The sequence below is a fragment of the Sebastes umbrosus genome, chromosome 20 (genome assembly GCF_015220745.1).
Source record: "Sebastes umbrosus isolate fSebUmb1 chromosome 20, fSebUmb1.pri, whole genome shotgun sequence".
NCBI classification, from domain to species: domain Eukaryota; kingdom Metazoa; phylum Chordata; class Actinopteri; order Perciformes; family Sebastidae; genus Sebastes; species Sebastes umbrosus.
Window position 1 is genome coordinate 24,114,733 of NC_051288.1, and position 24,455 is coordinate 24,139,187.

At 40.4% G+C, this 24,455-nt stretch overlaps 1 protein-coding gene across 1 annotated transcript in view; it reads right to left on the bottom strand.

The window, feature by feature from the left end:
* Positions 1-577: 577 nt before the first annotated feature.
* The window catches only part of tbkbp1 (TBK1 binding protein 1), a 66,501-nt gene continuing 42,623 nt past the window's right edge, over positions 578-24,455 (bottom strand). The window contains exons 4-10 of the mRNA XM_037754821.1: positions 23,386-23,490; positions 21,037-21,184; positions 17,930-18,132; positions 16,020-16,081; positions 7,994-8,109; positions 4,449-5,236; positions 578-2,253 (exon numbers count right to left, since the gene is read on the bottom strand). Coding sequence (XP_037610749.1) covers positions 2,125-2,253; positions 4,449-5,236; positions 7,994-8,109; positions 16,020-16,081; positions 17,930-18,132; positions 21,037-21,184; positions 23,386-23,490 — 1,551 coding nt within the window. The 3' untranslated portion in view covers positions 578-2,124. The remainder of the gene's footprint in view (positions 2,254-4,448; positions 5,237-7,993; positions 8,110-16,019; positions 16,082-17,929; positions 18,133-21,036; positions 21,185-23,385; positions 23,491-24,455) is intronic.

The window sequence follows — 24,455 nt, forward strand, 5'->3', positions numbered from 1 at the left end:
TTTGAAAGGCTAAACGCCAACAAATAGACTGAAGCAGAATATTTCGTTAGATAAAAACATATTGTGATTTTTAGCCTGATCCTTATCTGCAACTGTGCATAAATACCAAATTTAAACAGAACGTGGCCTGCTAAGTAAAAATAGTGTTTTTAAATAGTTTTATAGACAGACTTAGACAGATTATGATTTAACCTAACCCAACCTTAGAGCAGACAAATCCTGGCAATCCTGTGATATTTGACGACCCCAGGTTGGGAACCACTGCACTAAAATAAGGTCCAAGTGGTAATAAACCAGTTATCCTTTAGTCTGATATATCTTGACCCCTGTTGGAAAACTCTCTTTTCTTTAACCCTTCATAGGAACGTCGTCGCCTGGAGCAAAGCCTCCAGAGCTTGTAGGGATTCAGTGTGTTGCTCAAGAGTACTTCAGTGGGGTAGGACCTGAAACCAACGTCCTCCGTCATCCTGCTGCCACAATCACTGCCCTGTGTGCTCTAATCTACCGCATTTCACCTCTTCAATAACTTCCAACGAGTTTAAATGCATGGGTGGGTGTGTAGGGACGTCCCCTACGTTATAGAAACTGCACATGGAGCTGAAAGCCTCAGATTAGCTGACATCAGTGTAACTTTGTTGTTTTTTTTTTTCCTTTTTTTTTCAAAAAAGAAGTTCAAGTCCCACAAGCGGATCTCGAGTTAAGATTCCACTCGTGATAAAAATGAAACCCACGTATCAAAAGAAGAGTATTGTCATTGCTGAAACCCTGCAGAGATAACTTTGCTGATATAGAAGATGAAGTTTCTGGTCTCCGAAATAGAAATACAGTAAAAAGTCTGCCACTTTTATCCTCAAAGCAGGTCTTGATCTCATGCAGCCGGATGTGTGTCTTCTTTTCTTTTTTTTGTTGGGCGGTCTGGGCAGTCGTGACATCAAACTGTTTTTGTTCAGATCTTTAGGAAGACCGAGGAGAATCCCAGTTGATAATTTGTACAGGAGAGTATCCCATGTGGCGGGATTGTGACCGTTTGACTCCTCTATATATACAGCAGTGTGCAAGCACGTGGGAGAACATGAGACGTGTGGTGCATTAATTAACATCTGCAAAAATATATCTTCATATTTTTTTGCCTTACGGATAGACAATATAAATAGTAAATTATGCATGGAAAATATACAGTATACGGGGACTGAAAACGGATACGTCTGTGCCAACTTAAAGTGCTAAGATTTTTTTTTAACAAGCCGCAAGCATAAAAGTATATTCTGACTAAAAGTTTCCTTCCACTCCGCTCGTAGAGAAGACGCCGGTGCCCCGCCCTGCAGGGCATCATCATCATAACACGTTGCATACTTTCACATTCATGTTCTCCAGCTTGTCAGTAGATGAAATGCGAGACTGGAATGTTTTATACTTTCTTAAACTGCCGCCTTGTTTTAGAGAAGTGAAAGTGAACCCTGATCGATATACAATCGTTCTCCTCACTTCAGCATCAGAAACTCGACTATCTGTCGGATCATTTCAGTAAGCCAGCAGCACTTACTGCACACAATCCTCTGCAACATATACTGTAGTGTGTGTGTGTGTGAGATCCAAGCAGGTGTACAGTATTTAAAGCTAAGTGGTGAGAATAGTCAAAAAAAGAGACGCCTCCCTGATCGTTAACCGATGAACACTGAAAACTTGTTGACATGCAGAGCCCCCCCTGAACCTGCCGGCGTGCCTCTCATACCTCGTCGTCTTTGGCTTACTTTGCTAAATCAAAGTGTAACGACACTGTGAAGCGAAAAACAACACGATACCTGAAACCGTCTGAAACCACACGACAAGACTCACAACAAAACAGCAGCAACCAGAGCCGGCGATTGTATACGGGGCAGAGCTCGTCTGAAGGGGCGACCGGTAAAGGACTCCAAGAGAGACCCGTGTCTAAGTACTTCCCTAATATAACAGGCCCTTGCGCCCATTTTGCATCCCTACCTAATAGATCGTCGCATCTAGCTAACTGGTCATTCTACTGTACGTTTTTGACTTTCCGTTTGGCTGGCCAGGTCGGCCCACAATCTGTCACATAATCTATAAGAGGAGAGCGCAGATGTGTGTGCGGGCTGGTTGCCATGGCGATCAGATCTTGCTGTTCTCCAGGTGGGAGTCGATGTGCTTGATGAGGGCATCGTCAGGGTAACCGACGGGGAATATCAGCTGGCAGAGAGGGCAGCTCCGCATGTCGCTCTCCTCGGTCTCCATCCAGAGCTGCAGGACGACACACACACACACACACACACACACACACACACACACACACATATATTATTAGACATCAGGGTGAATCATATGCGGTCATCGGCTTCACTGGATTGTATTAGTCATTCTGTGGGAGGCGACGAAATCACATTACTACTTGGAGAGTGATCATCACTTCAGACTTACACAACAGGGTTTTGCTGTGAAATGGGCCGACGGACTCGTAGTAAATCCAGGTGGAAACTCTCACCAAAACACTGATTCATTGTGTAATCCAGTTCAGTTTAAAGAGAAGACTAATTAGAGGAAGACTGATATCAGCTTCATGTCCGTGCGTCATTTTGGAATTGCTCTTCAGAATGACAGATATATGCAGAGCTGGCCCTGACCCTGTCATCGCAGCCAATTCTACCACCAATCATTGTGTTCATACACTCAAGGGTTTATGGTCGCCGTAGTGAAGCCGGTGCGAGGTGTGCACGCCATAAAATTATGTCATCACGGCTTTTGTGTTATGCGCGAAAGCTCCGCAAGTTGTCGAGCGCTTGGCCGTGCACCTCTGAGTTTTTGTAACTATGCTCCCACTGCATGCGCTGCACTTTTCATTTCAACATTGACGCCTTCGAAGACTGGCCGAGCAGGTTGGCCTGTGCAGACATCTCTACAACTGTTCATTGAGAGACCACAGGGACAGTCACATGACATTAAATACTTTGAAAGAAATAAGCAACACACTGGATAAAGAAGAGGCTTTTTACTGCAGGCTGTGGAAGAATATGAGAGATAATTTTGTAAAAACTAAATAAGGTGTCATGAAATATGGAATATTAAAATTCCCATGCAAGGAAAAAAGTTCTATGTACACATCAGGCTTCAGGTAACAGACTTTCCGAAGAATAAAGCAGAGGAAGCTGCTGTTTTCTACATAGTTTCATTTACGTAAGGTTCTTCCAGTAATGTTTGACTTCTTGCTTATCCATTTTGTTTCTATGCCACCCTGGCGTTCCCGATCATACTGCAAAAAACAACGCACTGAGCATAAACGCCTCCGTGCATGCTCAGCACCATCTACGGAGGCCTGCGCTTTACACAGAAACTGCTTAGCTTTGTCTTTGAGATGAAGCTTTGCAGATCACACTTACAAGAAACTGTATTTCTCGCAATTATGTTGTAGATAGGTTATTCCCCAAACACCTGAGTAGTCTTTTAAGGTGGAAGTAACTAACGTTAAAGGTCCCATATCATGCTCATTTTCAGGTTCCTACTTGTATTTTCGGTTTCTACTAGAACATGTTTACATGCTGTAATGTTCAAAAAAAACTTTATTTTCCTCATATTGTCTGTCTGAATATGCCTGTATTTACCCCTTGTCTGAAACACTCCGTTTTAGTGCATTTCAATGGAATTGTGTTGCTAGGCAACAGTTTGGGTCCATATTTACTTCCTGTCAGCTGAAGTCATTCACATACACTGCAACCGAAAATAAACTGGGACCCATTTATAATGTTTACATTTAAAACTGTGAAATGGTCTTTAAATTGTATATTTGTGACATCACAAATGGACAGAAATCATGACAGCTTGTTTCAAAGGCACAGTTTCTGAATACGGCCTGTGTGTATTTTTCCATGGATTGAGCGTTTTGAGACTTTCACAGTATTTATACAGCACGTAAACCTGCTTTATAATTAAAAACAACATGGAAATCTTACGTTTTTACAATATGGGACCTTTAAAGCTGCAGTGGGTAGAAATGGAGCAAATATGATTGAAAAAAGATTATATTTATATGTATTTGGTACAATGGTACCAAACCTTGCAAACTTACTTTGAAGAAGCTGTTGTTTACCAAGAAATAGTTCCAACACACTAACTCACTCTGAAACCACAATTATTGTGATTATACTGTAGTTCTTTCTTTTACAAGATTTAACGTGTTATTGAGTGAACGTTAGGTGTTGGTGGGTGGATTCTGATGTGCTAAACACATAGACTGATATCAATCTTCTCATCTCGCTCTCAGAAAGGAAGCACAAAACTTCTGTTACTTTAAAGTCTTTGTGTTAAAAACACGTTATTTTTTCCCACAGCGACTACAGTTGTGACAAAGTGACACTTTTTATATGTTTCACTGCTGCGACTTCATGGTTTCACAATCACTCAAACATAGATGTAATCATGTTTTACACTTAGTTTGAACTCACGTTGATTGAAGGCCAGGACTGAGCGTGCTCTGCTGACATGTAGCCCGGCTGCGGGTGGCAGCTGAGGGTGTTGGACCTCTGAGGGATGGGGAAGACTGAGCAGGACGCCGGGCCTCTCATGACGCCACTGGGCACTGTGGAAGAGAGCACGCCCAGTGTCCGTGGCGGGCTGATGGGATGCGGGCAGTTCCACTCCTCCTCGTCTTCAGAGGACTGTGGGGGGTGGGGGGCCGGCGTGGAAGGAGGAGGGGGCTCAAAATGCAGGTGGCCCACCTCCGACAGTGGGAATGGCATCTCTCTTGAGTGGCGCATGGAGTTCTCCCCGTGGCCCCCGTCTCCTCCTCCACCACCTTGATGGGGGGACGGGGAGCCTCTGTGCTGCAGTCCTCCGTGAGGAGAGCCCACATGTTGGGGCTGCTGTTTTACGTAGCCCTCAATGTAGGGCCGAGGCTTGGGCAGGGTGGAGACGGGGTCCAGGGAGAAGCGCGGGGGGCACTGGTAAGCGGAGGGGTCGGCGACCTCGGAGTAACTGCGGCGGCCCTGGAAGCTGGCCCTCAGGTGCTGGCTGGGTGGGCGGCAGGAGTAAGAGGCCGGCCCGTCGTTGACGTCCAGCAGCGGGGAGCGGCGGTGCATGTCAGGGGAGAGGCGCTGCAGCACCGGGGAGCGTCTCTGTTGGATCGGGGAGTGGTGTGGCGGAGGTGGCACCGGGGAATGGCGCTGTGAGATGGGCGAGTGGCGCTGAGATACTGGAGAGTGGCGCTGGTGGTGGATGGGAGAGTGGAGCTGGACTGAGGGGAGAAAAACAAACATGTAAAAACACGTTGATAAAAAGTTTGCCAACCTGTTACTACACTAGTATGTGGACACCCTTATATACTTTTGTGTACTTTTGGTCTGGGGCTGTTCATTAGAGTTTGGGCGAGATCCCTTACTTCTAATTAAGTGAAATCTTAATGCTTAATTCCTATCCTGGGCCATGTAGTGTAATCGGATGGTGGACGACACCAAAACATAGCTGTTGACATTTCCAGTACAAGCAGAAGAAAATGTCACTAGCGTACCACTTTTATTATTCTCATTATAAGTAATTACAAGATATGTTGATGAGTCAGACATCACTTGAGCTGCACTTCCCCATATCAAAGAGGAAACATCATTTATGGCCGGTTGGTTGAGGTGTTAAAAGTGAGGGGGTGTTTGTGCTCTGAAGCGCTCTCGGAGCTTCCGAATGAGGTGGAAACAGTCAAACGGGACTCTTCTCTTCTTCACACTCACTCTTCCAGTATATCACCCAGGAGAGCTTTTCTGGCTCCACACAAATTCCCACCTCTCTGATTATTTCAGTAATTCACAAAAAAAATATTTGTTTTTGTTTTTGGAAATAGCCGAGAGGCAGCCATCACATCACTCGCAGCATCCTGTAACTAATTAAACAGAAGTTCCGTTCAAGTCACATCTTCTATATTAATGTGACAGAACACGACTGTAGGGAAACGTTAAACGCAGCTTGGGGGGTTGTCAGTGTTTTCCCCGCTGATAGCTGCGTTAAAAATGCTCAGTTATTCATTGATTTGTGCAACATTATTCTCCAGTTTGTACCATCTACTACGGCTCAGCAAACGCCATGCATGTGTTGCCTTTTGGTTTGTGGTAGGTAGTAGATGCACAGTTGTGAGACGTGAGCGATGTGTGCGTGACTGAGTGTACAGGAAGGGAAAGGTGTTGCTACTCTTTAACACTTGTAAGTTGGACTCTAAAAACGTGTCTGTGTTAGTTTCTATCTTTTACTTCAAAGTGAGAAAACTGAAGCAACAAATCACAACCAGAAGTTCTTTTTTTATGCCATTAGAATAGCACATGCAAACATTTAGAGACCTACAGTAATGGATTGATAATATTAATATATATATATTTATACATATATACTTATAAATAAATTGTATATATATATTTATATATATAATATTTATATTTATAAATATACTATATATATATAAAGTTTATTTATAAATATAAATATTATATATATACATAAAAAAAATATATATAAATATATATGTGTATATATATATATTAATATTATCAATCCATTACTGTAGGTCTCTAAATGTTTGCATGTGCTATTCTAATGGCATAAAAAAAGAACTTCTGGTTGTGATTTGTTGCCCTATATATATATTTATATTTATAATATTTATATTTATAAATATACTATATATATATATAAAGTTTATTTATAAATATTATATATTTACATATATAAAATATATATATATATATATATATATATATAAAATATATATATATATATATTATAAATATTATATATATATATATATTTATATATTTATATATATACACACACACACACACACACACACACACACACACACACACACACACACGCCGACACAAAGTACCAGCATCTATCTAAAAATAAAAAATAAAATAAAATAATTTTGTTAAATTTACAAAATGACACATTTTGGTTGTCAACTCCACCGAGTATCTCCGTGGTGGAATGTAACTTAACAGTAAGTACAAATTTGAGGTACTTTACTTGAGTATTTAAATGTCATGCTACTTTACAGTACTTCTACTTCACTACAGTTGAAAGGCAAATATTGTATTTTTTACTCCACTATTTATTAGTTACTTCCCATAAAACTAAAATTTTACACACAAAACATAAGATGAGCTAATAAAATATGTTGCAATTAGGGGTGTCGTGATATACTGGTATTAACGATGACCGTGATGTTTAAAAAATTAAATATTGATATCATGTTGATAATACGAATACAATAATATGGTATAAATAATCCAGCACCTAATAATAATAATATATAATATATAATTTCCGTTTCTTTCTTTGTCTCCCTTTCCCAACAGCTACACTCGTATTTTGAGTTTAATTAATTTGCCAAAAAAGAGACAAAATAAACAAAGTTAAAGATGAATTTTACCGACAGCATTATTATTTTTCTTTTAATTTATACATATATATTGCTATAATACCATTGTCTTGAATTATTTTGGCCACATTAATCCTGTAGTGAAAATCAGATATGGTGACAGCCCTGGTTGCAATGTTATAGATTAAACTATACAACAGCATATGTATAAAGCGGTTACAATGTCTTCAACTGCTGCAGTACTACTGTACTTCTATGCAAGTAAATGCAGTATTTACTTGTAATTAAGTATTTTAACAGCGTGGTATTGCTACTTTTACTTTGACTCAAGTAAAGGAAGTAAATACTTCCTCCAGCTACAGCTGTTTGTAGTTGACTAATCTGTCGTTTTGAAGATTTCTTTAGTCTTTTTTAATGTTTTTTTTCATGCTGAATGACTTATTTAAGCACATCTCTGGTAAACACAAGATTTAAAGTGGTGCTTTTGTGTGATTATTTGTGGAGAAACTCAGTTTTAGTCGACTAAGAATTTCTTTGGTGGAGCACAGCCCTGCCTCCAGCTCTGAGGGACTGTGGTGATAGTGACCCAGGATTTGCACAGTCTTGATGTACAGTGTTGTGCATGCTAACCTGGACTAGCCTGCTCCTGCGACGCTTTCCTCAGGATCTCTGTCTGCTTGGAGCTCAGCGCTTGGAGGCGTCCCAGCTCCTCCGTTAGCTCGGTGTAGGCCAGAGCCAAGTTCACCCTGGAGGAGGAAAGGGAGGCAATTATGTCATTATCATAATCACTATTACACTGCTGGTGGAATGTTAATGTATTACAACTGTTTAATCATCACAACGTATAGCACGGATGGAAGTTAATCAGAGCTGTGAGATGTATGAAAGTGCATCACAGTGATCTCCGTCTCCTCCTCAGACTTGAATGAGCTCTGCGGCGCTGACACTGCCTCACAAATCAGGCTGGCTAATTGAGAGGCTTATAGGCTTACATTTTTAGAGTGCAAGTCACAGCGCATAATTTGAAGTGCATAAAATCGCACCATTTCATGCAAGATGTGTCATGACTCTCTCAGGGGCCCGCGCTGACGGAGCAACTCTATTTAAGGAAGCGTAAACAAGGACGGTTGGCTCACACGGTGCTGTGTCTTCCAACCATGGCAACGAGCTGACTCTGAGTCAAATCATTAGCTCGAAACTGATCTGAGTCCCACAATATGAATCACTGTCATGCAAGTAGATACAGGGAATAATCTCTGTGCATCTTTTAAGCATCTATTTCATGGCTTAGATGGGCTAAAATAAAGAGTGATATTCTCTGTGTGTGTGGTTAAAAGCAGAGAGAGAAAGAAGCAACTAGTTAGTCACTGCCGGTGCCAGCTGCCCTCAGATCTGATAACACACAGCTTATCTTAAATGTCTAACCAATTTTTATAAACTCCAGAGTGTTGACCTGAAATTCACTCATTCCAGCGCTGACAGCGATGCGGTGGTAGATCATGAACGTTGATTGCAAGATTGGAGAGACGTGAAACCCTGAGATCTAACTCGAAATCTGTTAAGATAATCAGTTTATTCTGCCAGGCAGCATGTGTCACTTTCTTGTATCAAGACCGGCGTTGCAAAGGTTTCATTAGTTTTATAAACGCAATAACAAAATGTGAAGAGCTGGGACAAACTTCCGCAGGATATTAGACTTGCACCAACTTTGACACGCACATTTAAATCCAGGTTACAAACATTTACTATGTTCTGCGTAATTAATAGTTTTGCATGTTTTTTGCCCTCCTATCCTGTATTTAAAAAGTTTCTATTTTTTTTATTTGCATTTTAACCTTTTATTAGGGCTTTCAATAGATTAAAATATTTAACTGCATGATTGTTCATAGTTAATCGCCATTAATCGCAAATTCATTGCACATTTTGTATTTGTTTAAAATGTACCTTAAAGGGAGATTTGTCAAGTATTTAATACTTTTATCAACATGGGAGTGGACAAATATGCTGCTTTATGCAAATGTATGTATATATTTATTATTGGAAATCAATTAACAACACAAAACAATGACAGATATTGTCCAGAAACCCTCACAGGTACTGCATTTAGCATAAAACAATATGCTCAAATCATAACATGGCAACAACAGCTGTCAGTGTGTCAGTGTGCTGACTTGACTATGACTTGCCCCAAACTGCGTCTGTAAAGGGGAGACTTGTGGGTACCCATAGAACCCATTTACATTCACATATCTTGAGGTCAGAGGTCAAGGGACCATTTTGAAAATGGCCATGCCAGTTTTTCCTTGCCAAAATGTAGCTTAAGTTTGGAAATGTTATTTAGCGACAAGCTAGTATGACATGGTTGGTACCAACTGATTCCATCAGTTTTCTAGTTTCATATGATACCAGTATCTTCACTCCAGCTTTAAAACTGAGCCGCTACAACCTAAAAATTGCAAGTTGCGTTAATGCATTAATAAGTGGGGACAACCCTACTTTTTATGCCTTTTCTTTCTTTTAAAGTCTTTTAATGATTTTTTTGTTGTTTTATGCACTTTAAATTTGTTTTTGTGCTATACAAATAAACCTGCCTCACTCATGCGTCACGTTTACCCCCAAGTTTTCAACTATATTTAAAAGTTTAAAGAAAATATAAAACCTCATGAGGTCAAATGTTGAATGCCCGCCTCTCACGATGAGCGGAAATCTGCACGACGACAAAGCGTTTTTCGTTGTACCCGAACGCGTCAGATCGCTGCCAGTCTCACATCTGATAAAACGTCTCCGATTAACCAATTTCCTCAATAAACCTCTTCGTTGATCAGAATTTGACTCGGCTCGTTCCTTCATAGAGATGGTGGCAGATAAAACAAGACGTGCACATATATTCTCCTGGGGATTTTTGCTGCATAGAGAGAGGAATAGATGTGAACTTCCACTGCAGCACAAAGAAAAGAAAAGATAAACACTCATGTATCCTGCCTACACAGCAAATAAAACACACTGTCAAATTAAAAGTATGTTCCCCGGCACGCCCGCGCACTAACTTAATTAAGTCTTCCCACTTGTGTGTTAAGCCTGTATTAGAGGAACACTGTTGTACTAATAACAGCAGATTGTTCTTTACCTCTGAGCTATGAGTTTATTCTCTTTGTATTTACACATATCTGCAAAGATGTGCACTGAAAAACATGTTTAAACCCACCGCTCACCGCTACAAGTTCATCCCCCCAAAAATCATTTCAAATAAAGTCAGGGACCCCGTTTCAGGAAAGTTCAAATAAGTCATATCTTCCAGTGGTTAGTGGGCTTCTGCAAGTGGCCCACCTAGTTTTCCACCAGTGACTCAGACAGTGTGGGGTAACGAACCCCCTGTCGCCCCCCACCCTTAGAGCAAACAACATCCTTCTTTGTGGTAAAAGTCGTAGGAACCTGCTGCTGACATTGAAATGATTCAGGGTCATCTGAAATCTCCTGCAAACGTATAAAAACCTTCAGTGCATCAGTAGGAAAATATCAATCATTATGTTACTTACTGGCATGGTGGGAGGAGCGTGTCGTATAATATCGATATACGTCTCAGCTCCGGCTCTGCTCGGACTTCTTTCTTTCTCATCGCTTTTGTACACTGAATTTCTTGACAGTTTTACAGTCATGCACCTCTTCCTTTTCACACTTGTACTATCTCCCTTTTCAACTTTGCTAGTGTGTTTTGATAATCTGTGTCAGAGGCCCCCGTCTGGGTTGGGCTGCAACACCTCTCGCTCACGGGGACCTGGAGTAGTGTAGTAAAGCAGCAGACGTGTGAACACCTGCTGCACAAACTTAACAGAGTTTCTCATTCATCTCTTTGAAATCAGGTGTTTTGTTTTTGTCTCTGCACATCTAAAAATACTTTTAATTTTCCAGCGTGCGTCTTGTTCTTTTGCTTTTATTTTTTGGTTTCCTCTTTTCTTGTGTGCGAGTTACTGCGCGAACATACTGTACTGTACAGTGCGTAGGAGGGGTGTGATAATGCAGATGCAGCATTGATGAAAGATTCGTGCTACTGAATCGATCAACATACAAGAGTGTTTGTGTGTGTGTGTGTGCGTGTGTGTGTGTTTTTGTGTGTGTGCGTGTGTGTGTGTGTGTGTGTGTGTGTGTGTTTGTGTGTAGGAGATGAAGTGAAGAGAGTGTGGGCAGATATCTAACCTCTGACCTGATCAGACGTTTCAAAGAAAGAGCCGTCACCGCAGCTGCCTGCGAGATCTGAGCTCCTCTTTGTTGGTTAATACTCAGAGTGATAATAAATGTTCTTTATCAGACCTACTGGAGATCAGTCACTCGAATTAAGGACTGCGCCTCGGGGGGGAAACTAAGGCTTCATCCACATGAATACGTTTTTGTTTTAAAAAGCATACTTTTTTTTTTTTTTCCAGCCCCTAAAACGGAGACGTTTGAAAACGCTGCTGACCCCGTTTTAGTTTTAAAACTGCCGCGAGCAAGGAATGTATATTGCAAAGAAGTGAAAGTCAATTGTTCGTTCCATTGCAGCATCAGCGCCCAGCAGCAGAGCTACGCCTCCACCATTTTGGACTGAAAGCGACAACCGTAAACAGTAGACAGTAAAACATCCACCTTCAAAGAGCCGTACAAAAGTAAAACAGAATTATTTCTATTCTATTGTCATAATTTTAATGTCTCTACTGAGTTTTGCCTCTTTGCTTCTATACTCTTTAACGGAGGTGTCTAGAAGGGAACCCGCAAGTTGGAGAAACTCTTGTGAGATGGTTGAGGTTAGACATTGATCTCGAATAGTTAAGGTTAGGACAGGCCGTCGAGCAGCGAGTCTCGCAAGAGTTTTTGCAAGTTTTTGCAGATCAGATAGCTTCTAGACACAATCCTCGACCACCAGTGGTTCATTTCAACATGGATAACAAGTTACAAGCGTTGCTGACCTTATTGTGCAGTTAAATTCTGCATTTTTTAATGCTACTACTGCCTACATTCACAGGAGGAAAGCTATTATTAGAGCGCTTTGAATCAATTCCTGTGTCAAGCGCTGCTTCCTGTTTATACTGGCTTGCACATGCCCAGTGTACGTGAATGGCAGTAGTAGCCGGCGTAGTAGTATGGACGGAGATTCATTCTGAAGCGGTCCAGGATGTACTGAAGCCTAGCAGTTGAATACCTGCTGATGTGGCGATGACAAATATTCTTCTAAACGTGTGACTGTGGGAGAGTTTTTTGGAAAAAGTAAGGTATTCATGGTGCTTAAAAGAAATGAACAAACAAAATTTTGGCTGCATGCTTCTGGCGTCCTTGAGGTACAGGTGTTAAACGGAGGGGGCTTTTCACACTCGCATGAGGAAAGGTGTCAAACAGTCCTCACACCAAGTCACAGAGCATCAAACAGTCAGTGTGTTGGGCTGTTAAGTATTTTTTGGGGCTAGTTATCAATAATAACTAGAGCTGTCAATTGATTAAAATATTTAATTGCATGATTTTATCTGTTCCAAATGTACCTTAAAAGGAGATTTGTCAAGTATTTAATACTCTTGTCAACATGGGAGTGGACAAATATGCTGCTTTTAATGCAAATGTATGTATATAGTTATTGCTGGAAATCAATTAACAACACAAAACAATGACAGATATTGTCCAGAAACCCTCACAGGTACTGCATTTAGCATAAAACAATATGCTCAAATCATGACATGTGTCAGTGTGCTGACTTGACTATGACTTGCCCCAAACTGCATGTGATTATCATAAAGTGGGCATGTCTGTAAAGGGGAGACTCGTGGGTACCCATAGAACCCATTTACATTCACACATCTGGAGGTCAGAGGTCAAGGGACCCCTTTGAAAATAACCATGACAGTTTTTTACACGGTTGATAACGATGGATTCTTTAGGTTTTCTAGTTTCATATAATACCAGTATCTTTACTCTAGCATTAAAAACTTGCTGTTAAAGAAATTAGTGGCGTTGAAACAAATTTGCGTTAAAGTGTTATTAATATTATCACATTAACTTTGACAGCCCTAGTAAAATGGATTTCCAAAAGCTACTCTTTGTGGTTTTAAAAGTCCGACTCTATAAATTTCCTAAAGACGTCATTACTTTGTTGTTTTTATGAATTTCCAACAAGAAATGAGGGTTCAACTTAAAAACATCGTGTAGTGATTTATTGGAAACAGCTCTCACTTTCTGAAAGCTGAAGAGGGATTAGTCAGTCGCTCTGAATACTGAAGTAAAGAGGAGGGTGGGGGGGTGTAGTGCCAGGTGGCTGCCTGTGACTGCTGCAGCGTGGCTTGTGGTTGGTGAGGGCAACCCATTCACGTATTTAGTAGTTATGAGTGATGCACACTAAAAATCCACAAATGTTACATAAAAATATGACATGTTGTCAGATTAGCCACAAACCTCTTACGAAACAGATGGAAAAAAGAAGAGAAACATGACACAAAACAAGAACATCTTGTGACCAATGAAAGATAAAATTACATTAGTTTTGCTCTATTTAGGTTTCATGAATCCATCAATTAAGTTGCTGCTATTAACAATTTCTGAGTACTGGAGAAGCTTTAAATTTCCCATATCGTGCTCATTTTTAGGTTCATACTTGTATTTTGTGTTTCTACTAGAACATGTTTACATGCTGTAATGTAAAAAAAACACATTATTTTCCTCGTACTGTCTGCCTGAATATACCTGTATTCACCCTCTCTGTCTGAAATGCTCCATTTTAGTGCATTTCAATGGAATTGCAACAGAATTGCGTTGCTAGGCAACAGTTTGGGTCCATATTTACTTCCTATCAGCTGATGTTATTAACATACACTACAACAGGAAATAAACTGGGACACATTTAGAATGTTTACGTTTAAAACCGTGTAATGGTCTAAATATTGTATATTTGTGACATCACAAATAGACAGAAATCCTAACGGCTTGTTTCAAACGCACAATTTCTGAATACGGGCTGTGTGTGTTTCTCCGTATATTTAGCGTTTTGATAGTTTAACAGTATTTGTATAGCACTTAAACCTGCTTTATAATATAAAAGACCTGAAAATCTCACTTTTTACAATATGGGACCTTTAAAAGTATCACAGTAAAACTCATTTACTGACAAAAACCTATTTTTTAAATAACACCAATTTCCCCCGACAGACTTTCTTAAAGGAATACTTCACCCACAAAATGTCCATTTGTATATCAATTATTCACCCCGTCAAAAATCTTGATGAATTTAAGTAAATGTAGGCTGCGTTTAACAGCAGCAAAACTATATCAAAACGTCCGTTTACAAACAGTCACACATACAACCATCGGTACATTTATCTTTTCATTAGCAGTAAAAATGACAGAGATATCGCTGGATAAATGAATGGGTTGCCAGTAACCTTATGTCCATGCATCATAGCTACGTCAATTGCTTAAAAAAAAAAAGAAAAACCCAAAGCGGGTCGATTTTTAGGCATGTTAAAAAGTCGTTTAAACAAGTGTTTTGTGAAATTACACATTTATGCCTATTTATTCTCATGGGGATGACTCACTTATGATAATTTTCTTCAAATACAATACTTTTAAGCCTCTGGTACGGTAGTTTAACATTTCCCATCTAGCAATAAAAATCAAGTTAACATGGGGTGAGTAATTGATATTAAGATAATCATTTTGTGGGTTGAAGTACTCCTTTTAAAGTGCTGATGATTATTAGGTTAGCTGTGTTAATATGCTCTACACAACACATGCAAAACCCCACCATATCAATCTGTGCAGTTTACACTAAATGAGCCCAATTACAAGAAAGAGCACCAGCAAAACAGAGTTGTTTCATTGGTAGGTTTTCAGTGGGAGTTAGTGATATTGTTGAGTAAAACCAAAAGGTGACCGAGGTCTGGAAAAAAGCAGTAGGCTTCCACCACACTGCTCTCTTCACTGCCGCACCGTTTACTTTCAGTTTGCTCCCCATCGAAACTCCTCTGGGGTTTCACTGTGTGGGAGTCGTCATCTGTGGTTTCTAGTTTTTATTTTACCTGTAACACCTTGTAAACAAGTCATGCGATGCCAGGCTGGGGCAATTTGATGAGGACATGAAGCTACTTTATTTCCTCTCAGCAGGTTTGCAGAGAAACACAGCAGCTTGAATGCTCACTATTGCTCTTTACGTGTGGTTTGAGGTGTGGACCAATAAGAGAGAATGGATTTAAAGCCTCATATAGATGAGGAAATGGACAGGAAGGCGTCCTCCACCGTGCTCACACTGCCCCCTACTGCTCACACTAATCTCTTGTCAATACAGAAACAATGGTGTTACACTTGGATGCACATATAGTGGAGTGTATATGTAAATGCAGCTTTTGTGCACAAAGAATAACACTCCTTTTATTAATGCTGCGTTTGAACCCAGTTAGGCAGCGATGGCGAGCTCGTCTAGTTTCTAATGAGGTCCCTGGAGGTCGGCCCGAGCGCATCACAGCAGGATAAAGATCCAGATGAGCAGCTGTTTCTAGTGAAACATGTCTCCTTTCTTTTCTCCGTCGTAGATGATGCTCCTTAACCGATATCTCTCTCCTTCCTGACATACCTTTCCTTTCTTTCCATCGCTCCTAGTTTTATTTCCTCCCCTTCCTTCGCCCAGAGATCGGCTGTGGTCACTTACTGCTCATCTCCCACCTTCTTTATCCACTCCACATCACACTGCTTGCACGGAGAAGTCATTTCCTGTCGAAGTAGAGCGTGAAATTAGATTAGCATGCAGGTGCAGGTAGAATATTGGACAAAATCTGACAGCAAGAGCCCGTCGAGGCAACATGTCTGAAGGTAACTTCGTTAGAAATAAAGTGGACATGGGTGAAAACATGTATTATTATTATTCAAGCAAGGTGTGTGTGTTTATTTGTGTATACGTGTGCAACTGTGGACCTTATTTTATGGCGAGAAAGAGATAACCAGAGAGAGAGAGATAACTGTTTTAGGAAAATTGAGATGTTGTCTTTTTAGTGACTATAAGATGCCTTGATGTGACATTAAAGGGCGGCAAATCAGCTGTAAGAAGATGTTAAGGAATAGCTCCACATGTTAAGTTGTCATCTTGTTTTTGCTGTGAGTGAGATGAAATGATCGATACCACTTTCATGCCTGTACGGTAAATCTATACCCACCGCCACAGGCCGGTTAGCTTAGCTTAGCACAAAGACTGGAAACAGAGGGAAACAGCTAGCCTGGCTCTGTTTGAATGTGACAAAACCCACCTACCAGAACTGATAAAGCTCTCTAATAAACACGTTATATCTTGTTTGTTTAAAAGCTGAAAACTAAAAATGTCACGTTGTGGTTTTATTTTATATGGAATTATTTTTTTAACGTTACCTTTGGCACCCAATTTGACTGTTATCAGGCCATTAAATAGGTGTTATCAGTCCTTATAAGCCTCATAGATGTGGGTCAATGGGTCAGTAGGAAGTTAACCTTCAAAGCAATACGTTATAAAACTGAATGAAAGGTTACGTTTTAAACACAAACAAAACAACTTGTTTAGGTTTAGGAAACAAAACTACAACTTTTTTTAGGTTTATACAACAAAATTTCAACCTCTTTAGGTTTAGGCAACTAAAACACTAAAGTTTAGGCAAAAAACTATAACCACTTTAGGTTTAGGCAACACAACTACAACTTCTTTAGGTTTAGGCAACTAAAACACTGTCCCATCCATCGCCCCATACCTCCACCCCATATGGAGTTTCACAATGTCTATACTACAGCGCCTGACTTCCACTTTTGCTCCTGTCATAATTACTACGGCCGCTAGAGGTTGCTATTGTCGTCTTTTATTCCTTCTTTCAGCGATCGTCCATATGAATCAATGATAAAACCTACTGGTGGGTATAGCAGGCCCCTACTGACCCACATCTATGCGGCTTATAACCACTGATGACGCCCATTTAATGACCTGATAACAGTCTAACCGGCTGCCTTTGGATAGAGCCAGGTTAGCCGTTTCCCCCAGTTTCCAGTCTTTGTGCTAAGCTAAGCTAAGTTAAATTAACCGGCTGCTGGCTGTAGCTTCATATTTAATGTACAGACATAAGAGTGGTATCAATTCTCCCATCTAACTCGCAAACTATTCCTTTATGTACAATATTGAGTGCAGCACTAATGGAAAAAAGCTGTAGATGCATATGCATCCCTCTGGTCCTGGGTAGAGCCCAGAGACTCTGCTGTGTTGGGATCTGTAGTAAACTGGCAAGGTCGGGTTGTTGTCTCCCACTGGAGCCAGAAATATATGTCCCCCCCCTGTGGTGCTTTAAAAAGGCACTGTACATCATCTGGGATGTGTTTTGTTATTGGATGACCACCACTGTATATGTGCAGCCCAGAATCCTGAAGAATCATGTTCATGTTGTACAATTCTGCAGCATAAAATTCAACATCAAATGCCAACGTTCAATGTCAAAAATGTTGTCTTTGAATGTAACATGGGGTCACAAGAAAGTACTGTGGTCAACTGCTTCTCTGACAGTATTCTTTACATAATTTAAAATGTCCAGACTAAAATAAGCAAACACTGACCCTGTCCCTCTGGTTGTTCTGCAGCATCCTCATGTCCTCCTTCAGTCTCTCACACTCCCCCTTCAGCTCTTCTTCCCTCTGACATGCCCCCTGGGCCTCGTGACGCGCCCCCTCCAGCTCGGCCTCCAGCCGCTGCAGCTTCAGGTCGGACAGGGCGTCCAGGCTACGGGAGCTCTGGAGGGTCATAGCTGGACAGTCCAGCACTGGGAGGGAAAGAGACAGAGAAAACCACTTATATTTCACTAAATGCCTTTTCGCCCTGACTAATGCAGCCGTCCACACGGTTGTTGTACAATATATGAAAAAGCAGAAGAGCTGACTTCTCTCCAAGGGCAGCATCTTTCAGTTTGTACCTGGGTGATGTGATCTGCGTGGGCATGTTAGTGATTCAGCTCCGCTCACACAGACTCAGTCCTTGAGCCAGAAGACACTAACAGCACATCGTCTTTTATATACCTCCTGCCTCCTCATGTGTGCAGTCGTATACTGTATCTCACATTCATATACAGCTATTAATCGTCAATATTACCTTGCAAACTCTGACTCCTCACACAACAATTCAGGAACAATAGATTTTTCTTTCCATTAAATATGACAGTTTGATGCAAAATTCTACCTATGCTTAGTTAGGTTTAGGAAAAGATCGACTTGGTTAGGATTAGGCAGCAAAACTACTTAGTTAGGTTTAGGAAAAGATTGGCTTGATTAGGTTTAGACAACAAAACTACTTAGTTAGGTTTAGGAAAAGATCGGCTTGATTAGGTTTAGACAACAAAACTACTTAGTTAGGTTTAGGAAAAGATTGGCTTGATTAGGTTTAGACAACAAAACTACTTAGTTAGGTTTAGGAAAAGATCGGCTTGATTAGGTTCAGACAACAAAACTACTTAGTTAGGTTTAGGAAAAGATTGGCTTGATTAGGTTTATACAACAAAACTACTTAGGTTTAGGAAAAGATCAACTTGGTTAGGATTAGGCAGCAAAACTACTTAGTTAGGTTTAGGAAAAGATCGGCTTGATTAGGTTTAGACAACAAAACTACTTAGTTAGGTTTAGGAAAAGATTGGCTTGATTAGGTTTACATAACAAAACTACTTAGTTAGGTTTAGGAAAAGATCGACTTGGTTAGGATTAGGCAACAAAACTACTAAATTTGTTTTAGGAAAAGATGGATTTAGTTGGCAATAGGCAGCAAAACTACTTAGTTAGGTTTAGGAAAAGATTGGCTTGATTAGGTTTAGACAACAAAACTACTTAGTTAGGTTTAGGAAAAGATTGACTTGGTTAGGATTAGGCAGCAAAACTCCTTAGTTAGGTTTAGGAAAAGATCGGCTTGGTTAGGATTAGGCAACAAAACTACTTAGTTAGGTTTAGGAAAAGAGCGACTTGGTTGGGATTAGACAATAAAACTACTTAGTTAGGTTTAGGAAAAGAGCGACTTGGTTTAGGAAAAGTTGGTGGTTTGGTTTAAAATAACTCCGGAAGTGATGAATAAATCAACGTTGACTTCTGGTTTCACACGAACACTGGTTTCCTGGGTGAAAGTCCGATGTTTTTTGAGCAACCCATTGACCCCGACCTCCTCCCTACGCGGCGTTCGTCACTATTTATATTTCCTGGTTCACGATTATGTTAATTACAGATAATTGATTTTGTGGGATATACACAAATTACAGTGCATTTTGTAGGTATAGCTGTGAACAGTGTATGAAACCAGGCTGCACAGATATAATATCTATGGTATTCCATCAGTAGAGGCATCTGTTGAGGTGGGCGGTGACACATTTCTTCAAGGTCTCCATCAGCCACCCACGTCGTTGAAGAGGGCAGAGTTTAGCATCTACTGACTCTAGAACAGCTAAAGTTTAACACTATCAGTGGACTGCATATTTTATCTTCTGTGCTGCAGTCTGAAAACGAGGGAATCTGCTGACTTGATAAGGATTTAAGGTTTAATTCGCAGCCTTTTAGTCTCATAAATGCAGTGAAAACAGTGTGAGTGACCTGCCTAGTTTGAAGCATCTTTGAAACTTTTTTCACATTTCTGATAACAGGAATTAATTTGCATCGTAATGCGTTCAAAATCTCACAGGTTTTTTTAGCATTTGGTGACACAGACTTATTACAATAGAGATCAGTCAGCTGTGCAGATGGAAGCAACAGGCTGAATAATACTGAGAAATCCTCAAATCTACAGAACCAGGCACGAGTAAATGTTTTGAATTTCAATCGTTTGCGCCCGCCATCAATTCAGGAGGTCTGTTTTTCTGCGACTGGGACTGGAGAGTTGGAACAAAATGTCCAAGCTGGTTCTCTCCAACAAGCCGAGGAGTAACCTGACCTCAATTAAAATGCTTTTAAGGCCAGATTGTTGGATTAGATTAAAGATGCAGAGAGAAGATGAGCAGTGATTAACAGAGATAACTGGTTGATGTAGAAATGTATTTTCTCACTGTACCTAGTAAGTATTAAAATGGGTATCAAAATACTGACCCAAACAATCCTCTGAAATCTGTGTTTTACATTTACATTACATATATTTATTTATAAATAGATATATAAATTAAGGATGTGCCGGTATCAAATTCTCAAGCTATGATTTTTGGAGAAACCTTAAGAAACTGATCAGTGAACTGTATTCTGCAGCTTTGTGGGACTTTACAAACGAATCAAAATTCACACCGTAAACAAAAGTAGGTGTGATGTTTCAACCTACTAGAACATGTTTACATGCTTTAAAGGTCCCATATTGTAAAAAGTCAGATGTTCATGTGTTTTATATTATAAAGCAGGTTTAAATGCTATATAAATACTGTTAAACTATCAACTTAATATTCAGAGAAACACACACAGTCCGTATTCAGAAATTGTGCGTTTGAAACAAGCCGTTAGGATTTCTGTCCATTTGTGATGTCACAAATCTACAATATTTAGACCATCACACGGTTTTAAACATAAACATTCTAAATGTGTCCCAGGTTATTTCCTGTTGCAGTGTATGTAAATAACATCAGCTGACAGGAACTAATCATGGACCCAAACTGTTGCCTAGCAAAGAAATCTCAACTCTAGATGTACATCCTGAGTGAGAGTAGACAGCCACTCACTGTGTGCGTCCGGGCCGGCGTGCAGCTGCAGGTACTGTATGTCTTTGCTGCGCAGCTGCATGTTGAGTTTCTGCAGGGAGTTTTCTCTCTGCCTCAGAGCCGACTCCAGGCCCAGGATCCGCTCCACATGCTTCTCCACCAGGCTCGTCTGCAAGCACACACATTTACTTTAATTTAATCCAACAATTACATAACACCTATACAGAATTAAAATATTAACAGAGGTTATATACAGTACGTTCTTTAGCACTTATGGCTTTGTTTGTGAACATGTCCAAGGCTGCTAAATATTGGTATCACTAATCTACATTCATATCCTGGCAAGGTTATTATAATACTCATATTTGCAAACGGGGAGTGATATTTTTTAATGCCAGAATCGATATATTTGCTTCATTTGAGTCTATGCGGAGATAGAAGGAAGTTATCGCAGTTATTATTGTTATCTGAGTAACGTGACGTCATATCTATTCCGTATCCGTCAACCAAAACAAACCGCAACGAGCCGAAACGATTAAGTAGAAAACGGCGGAGGGTCGGCGTGGATACGAGCTGCACCCTCACATGTTAAATCCAGCGTGGTAAACACTACACATCCAGTAAAGTATGGAAACACTTTGGGTTTCACACATTACCAGGAAATGTCACAGACTTCAGGTGACATTGACACGGTGTCAGTCCTCGCCAGGTGGCAGTTCCAACATCTTTGGCGCTCCTCATCCCCTAATCACTCTGTGCCCACATAAAACTGCTGAGGCTGCTCGGCATGAGCTGCTCAATAGACTTCGCTCTCATATGAGAGGGTTTATTATCACAGAGGGGATCTGGGAGAGACCAGCCAGCCAATCTGTTCAGTTGGAAGCGTCTACCTGGTCTGGATCCACTTTGATTTGTAACTCAGTTACAGAAATGTGTTCAAAAAAAGGAGATTCTCACAGTCTGAAAAATGCACATGTATTGACAAAAGAAGCAAGAGGATAGAGCTAAAAACTAATCTTGTTTTTGCAGTGCTGTATGTTGGAAAACAAACAATTAAAATGTAATAAATGTAATCTTTTTGAGGCGTATGTACCCCTTACAGTCAATCAAGTGTTTGTTTTGTGTTGGATGAGGAATATCAAGGACTCTTCTTTCTGAAGGACTGTTGACTCAGTATAAGAAGTAATGAAAAAAAAACTGCTCATTAGCTCACTGGCAATTACTTTGAAATGAGCAGCGTACTCCAGAGTGTCCAGTCAACGCGATCCAGAGCATTTCATCAAGTGTCTGTTTTCTTCTTGGTCGTATTATCAGAGCAACCAAGTCAGGAAAGAGAAACTGGACAGTCATATGCAACAGTATGCAACAGAAATATGCACACTTCAAGGATTTATCAAGAATTTTGATATTGTGTTTTGTTGCATATTTGTATAAAATCTATAGTCAGACCATCCTTTAAAGGGTTAGTCCAACAATTTAGTATTGCACTGCCATAAAGGTGCTTAATTCAATATCCAGAGCATTAATATAACAGCAAACAACTATTGTCTATGTAAAGATATAGAGGAGTAATGTCTACCTGAGCAGAGAATGAAGAGGTGGTGAGTCGCATTCAACGCCCCTGATTTGCATAAAGTAGAATAGCCCTCAACTTAAAGCAAATGAGGAACGGCCGTCGTGACGCTCCGTCTCTCGAATCGCGCCGCCACACTACCAGAATACATTGCAAGGCTACTTACATAGACAATGAATGGGAAGCGTGGAACGGACAGAGCCTGTGGACACGTAGCATCAGAGCACCAATCTGGGAAAACCATTTCTTTATGGAGCTGGCTTTGTGCACGGTGGCGTTAATAATAATTGTAGCTTGACTTATAACATTGAATCTAATATGAAAAGCGAGCGTACACTAACCCTACAGGAAAAAAGCACGAATTTGTTAACTCCACTTAAATGTATTTATTTGATTTATCAAACATATATCTCTTCAAATTGGCTAGTTTACCTATTCAAGATGATGCGGAAATGGTAGTAAAAATGGTTAATTTATGCACAAATTTGATTTATAGACTATTGTGAATTGGGTCACGATGGTTTGTCCCAGAACAAAGTTTGTGAAAAGCGGGTCTAGAATATTATTATTATGTTATAGCATTAAGATTTCCTGTAAATTGGAACCAAATCTTAAAAACAGCTCAAGAACAAAAGCTCACAAACTGTATGAACTTTATGTACTTTTGGCCACATCTCTAATGTTCCAGTTCTACATGTTATATTCAGCAGAATGTGAAGCTCTAAGAGTTTATTAATGAGCCATATGGCTCCTGCAAAATGAGTGCACAGTGCAGTGGACTGAGTAATGTGTCTGACCATCTTGTCGAGATCCCTCTGGAGGTTGCTCTTCTCCATGTGAATCTTCTCGTAGGCCTGGATCACGTCCTCCAGCTGCTCCTCTCTCTCCTTCCTCTTCTGGAGCTGAAGTGACACGCACAGAAACACAAACTCAGAACCAAGAGCAGAAAAGGGCTTGACATACATTTACTTTCTTTTCCCCGTTCTTTACAGTTTTCAAACTTCCTCCCAAAGAGAGAGAAAAAAACACTTCCATTGTGAGAGTCATCAAATGTGTCTCTTAAGAAAATTGTTGTGTAACCATGGAAATTTAGGACACCGAAATCCTGACACCTCAGCATGTACGCCTCCCGCATCTCCACAAAACGGATTAATGATGATTTCAACAATCATCTTCAACACTATTTTATTGCTGATCTATCACAACGTGGCATAATAAGGGGCTGAATGTCGCTCGGATGCCAACTCTCTGACAGATCTGAGAGCAGTGACATAGCACAGCACATTGAGAGATTTTTCAAAGCAGCCGAGGAAGTGAGATTTCTGTTGAAGAATATGGTCACTTTACACAATACGGAGAATGGAGAGTGGGAGCAGCAGCAAAGGAGTGAGATAAACAAGAGAGCCGGCGAGGACAAAGAGGTACATCACTGCTTGTGTGCCGGAGTGGCGAGGCCTGCTCTGCGTGTCTATGGTAACATATGCTTGTAGAAAACTGGCACTAAGGTGTAGGATGGCTTGTCAACAGCATCGTGACTGAGGGGAGGGAGTACTCGGAGACGCACACAGATATGAGATCTAAAAAACTACCTAAAGATGTTCTCATTATCACCTTTTACATTCTCACTTGTCTGGAATCTGTATGTGGGATCGGTTGGTTGTTATAAATGGCCTCTTGGGTTGAAAGCTGGCTGGTTTTATTTTAGTTTTTTAGTTTAATTAGTTGGTATAAAACAGTTGATGTGATTGCAGTGTGGAGTTTTTCTTTGTAAGCTTTAATGTTGTTGTTGTTGAGAGGAGAAGAAAGATGAGGAGGGTCGATAAAACCTAATCTAAAGGATAATTCTCCCTTTTTTATTTCCTATCTA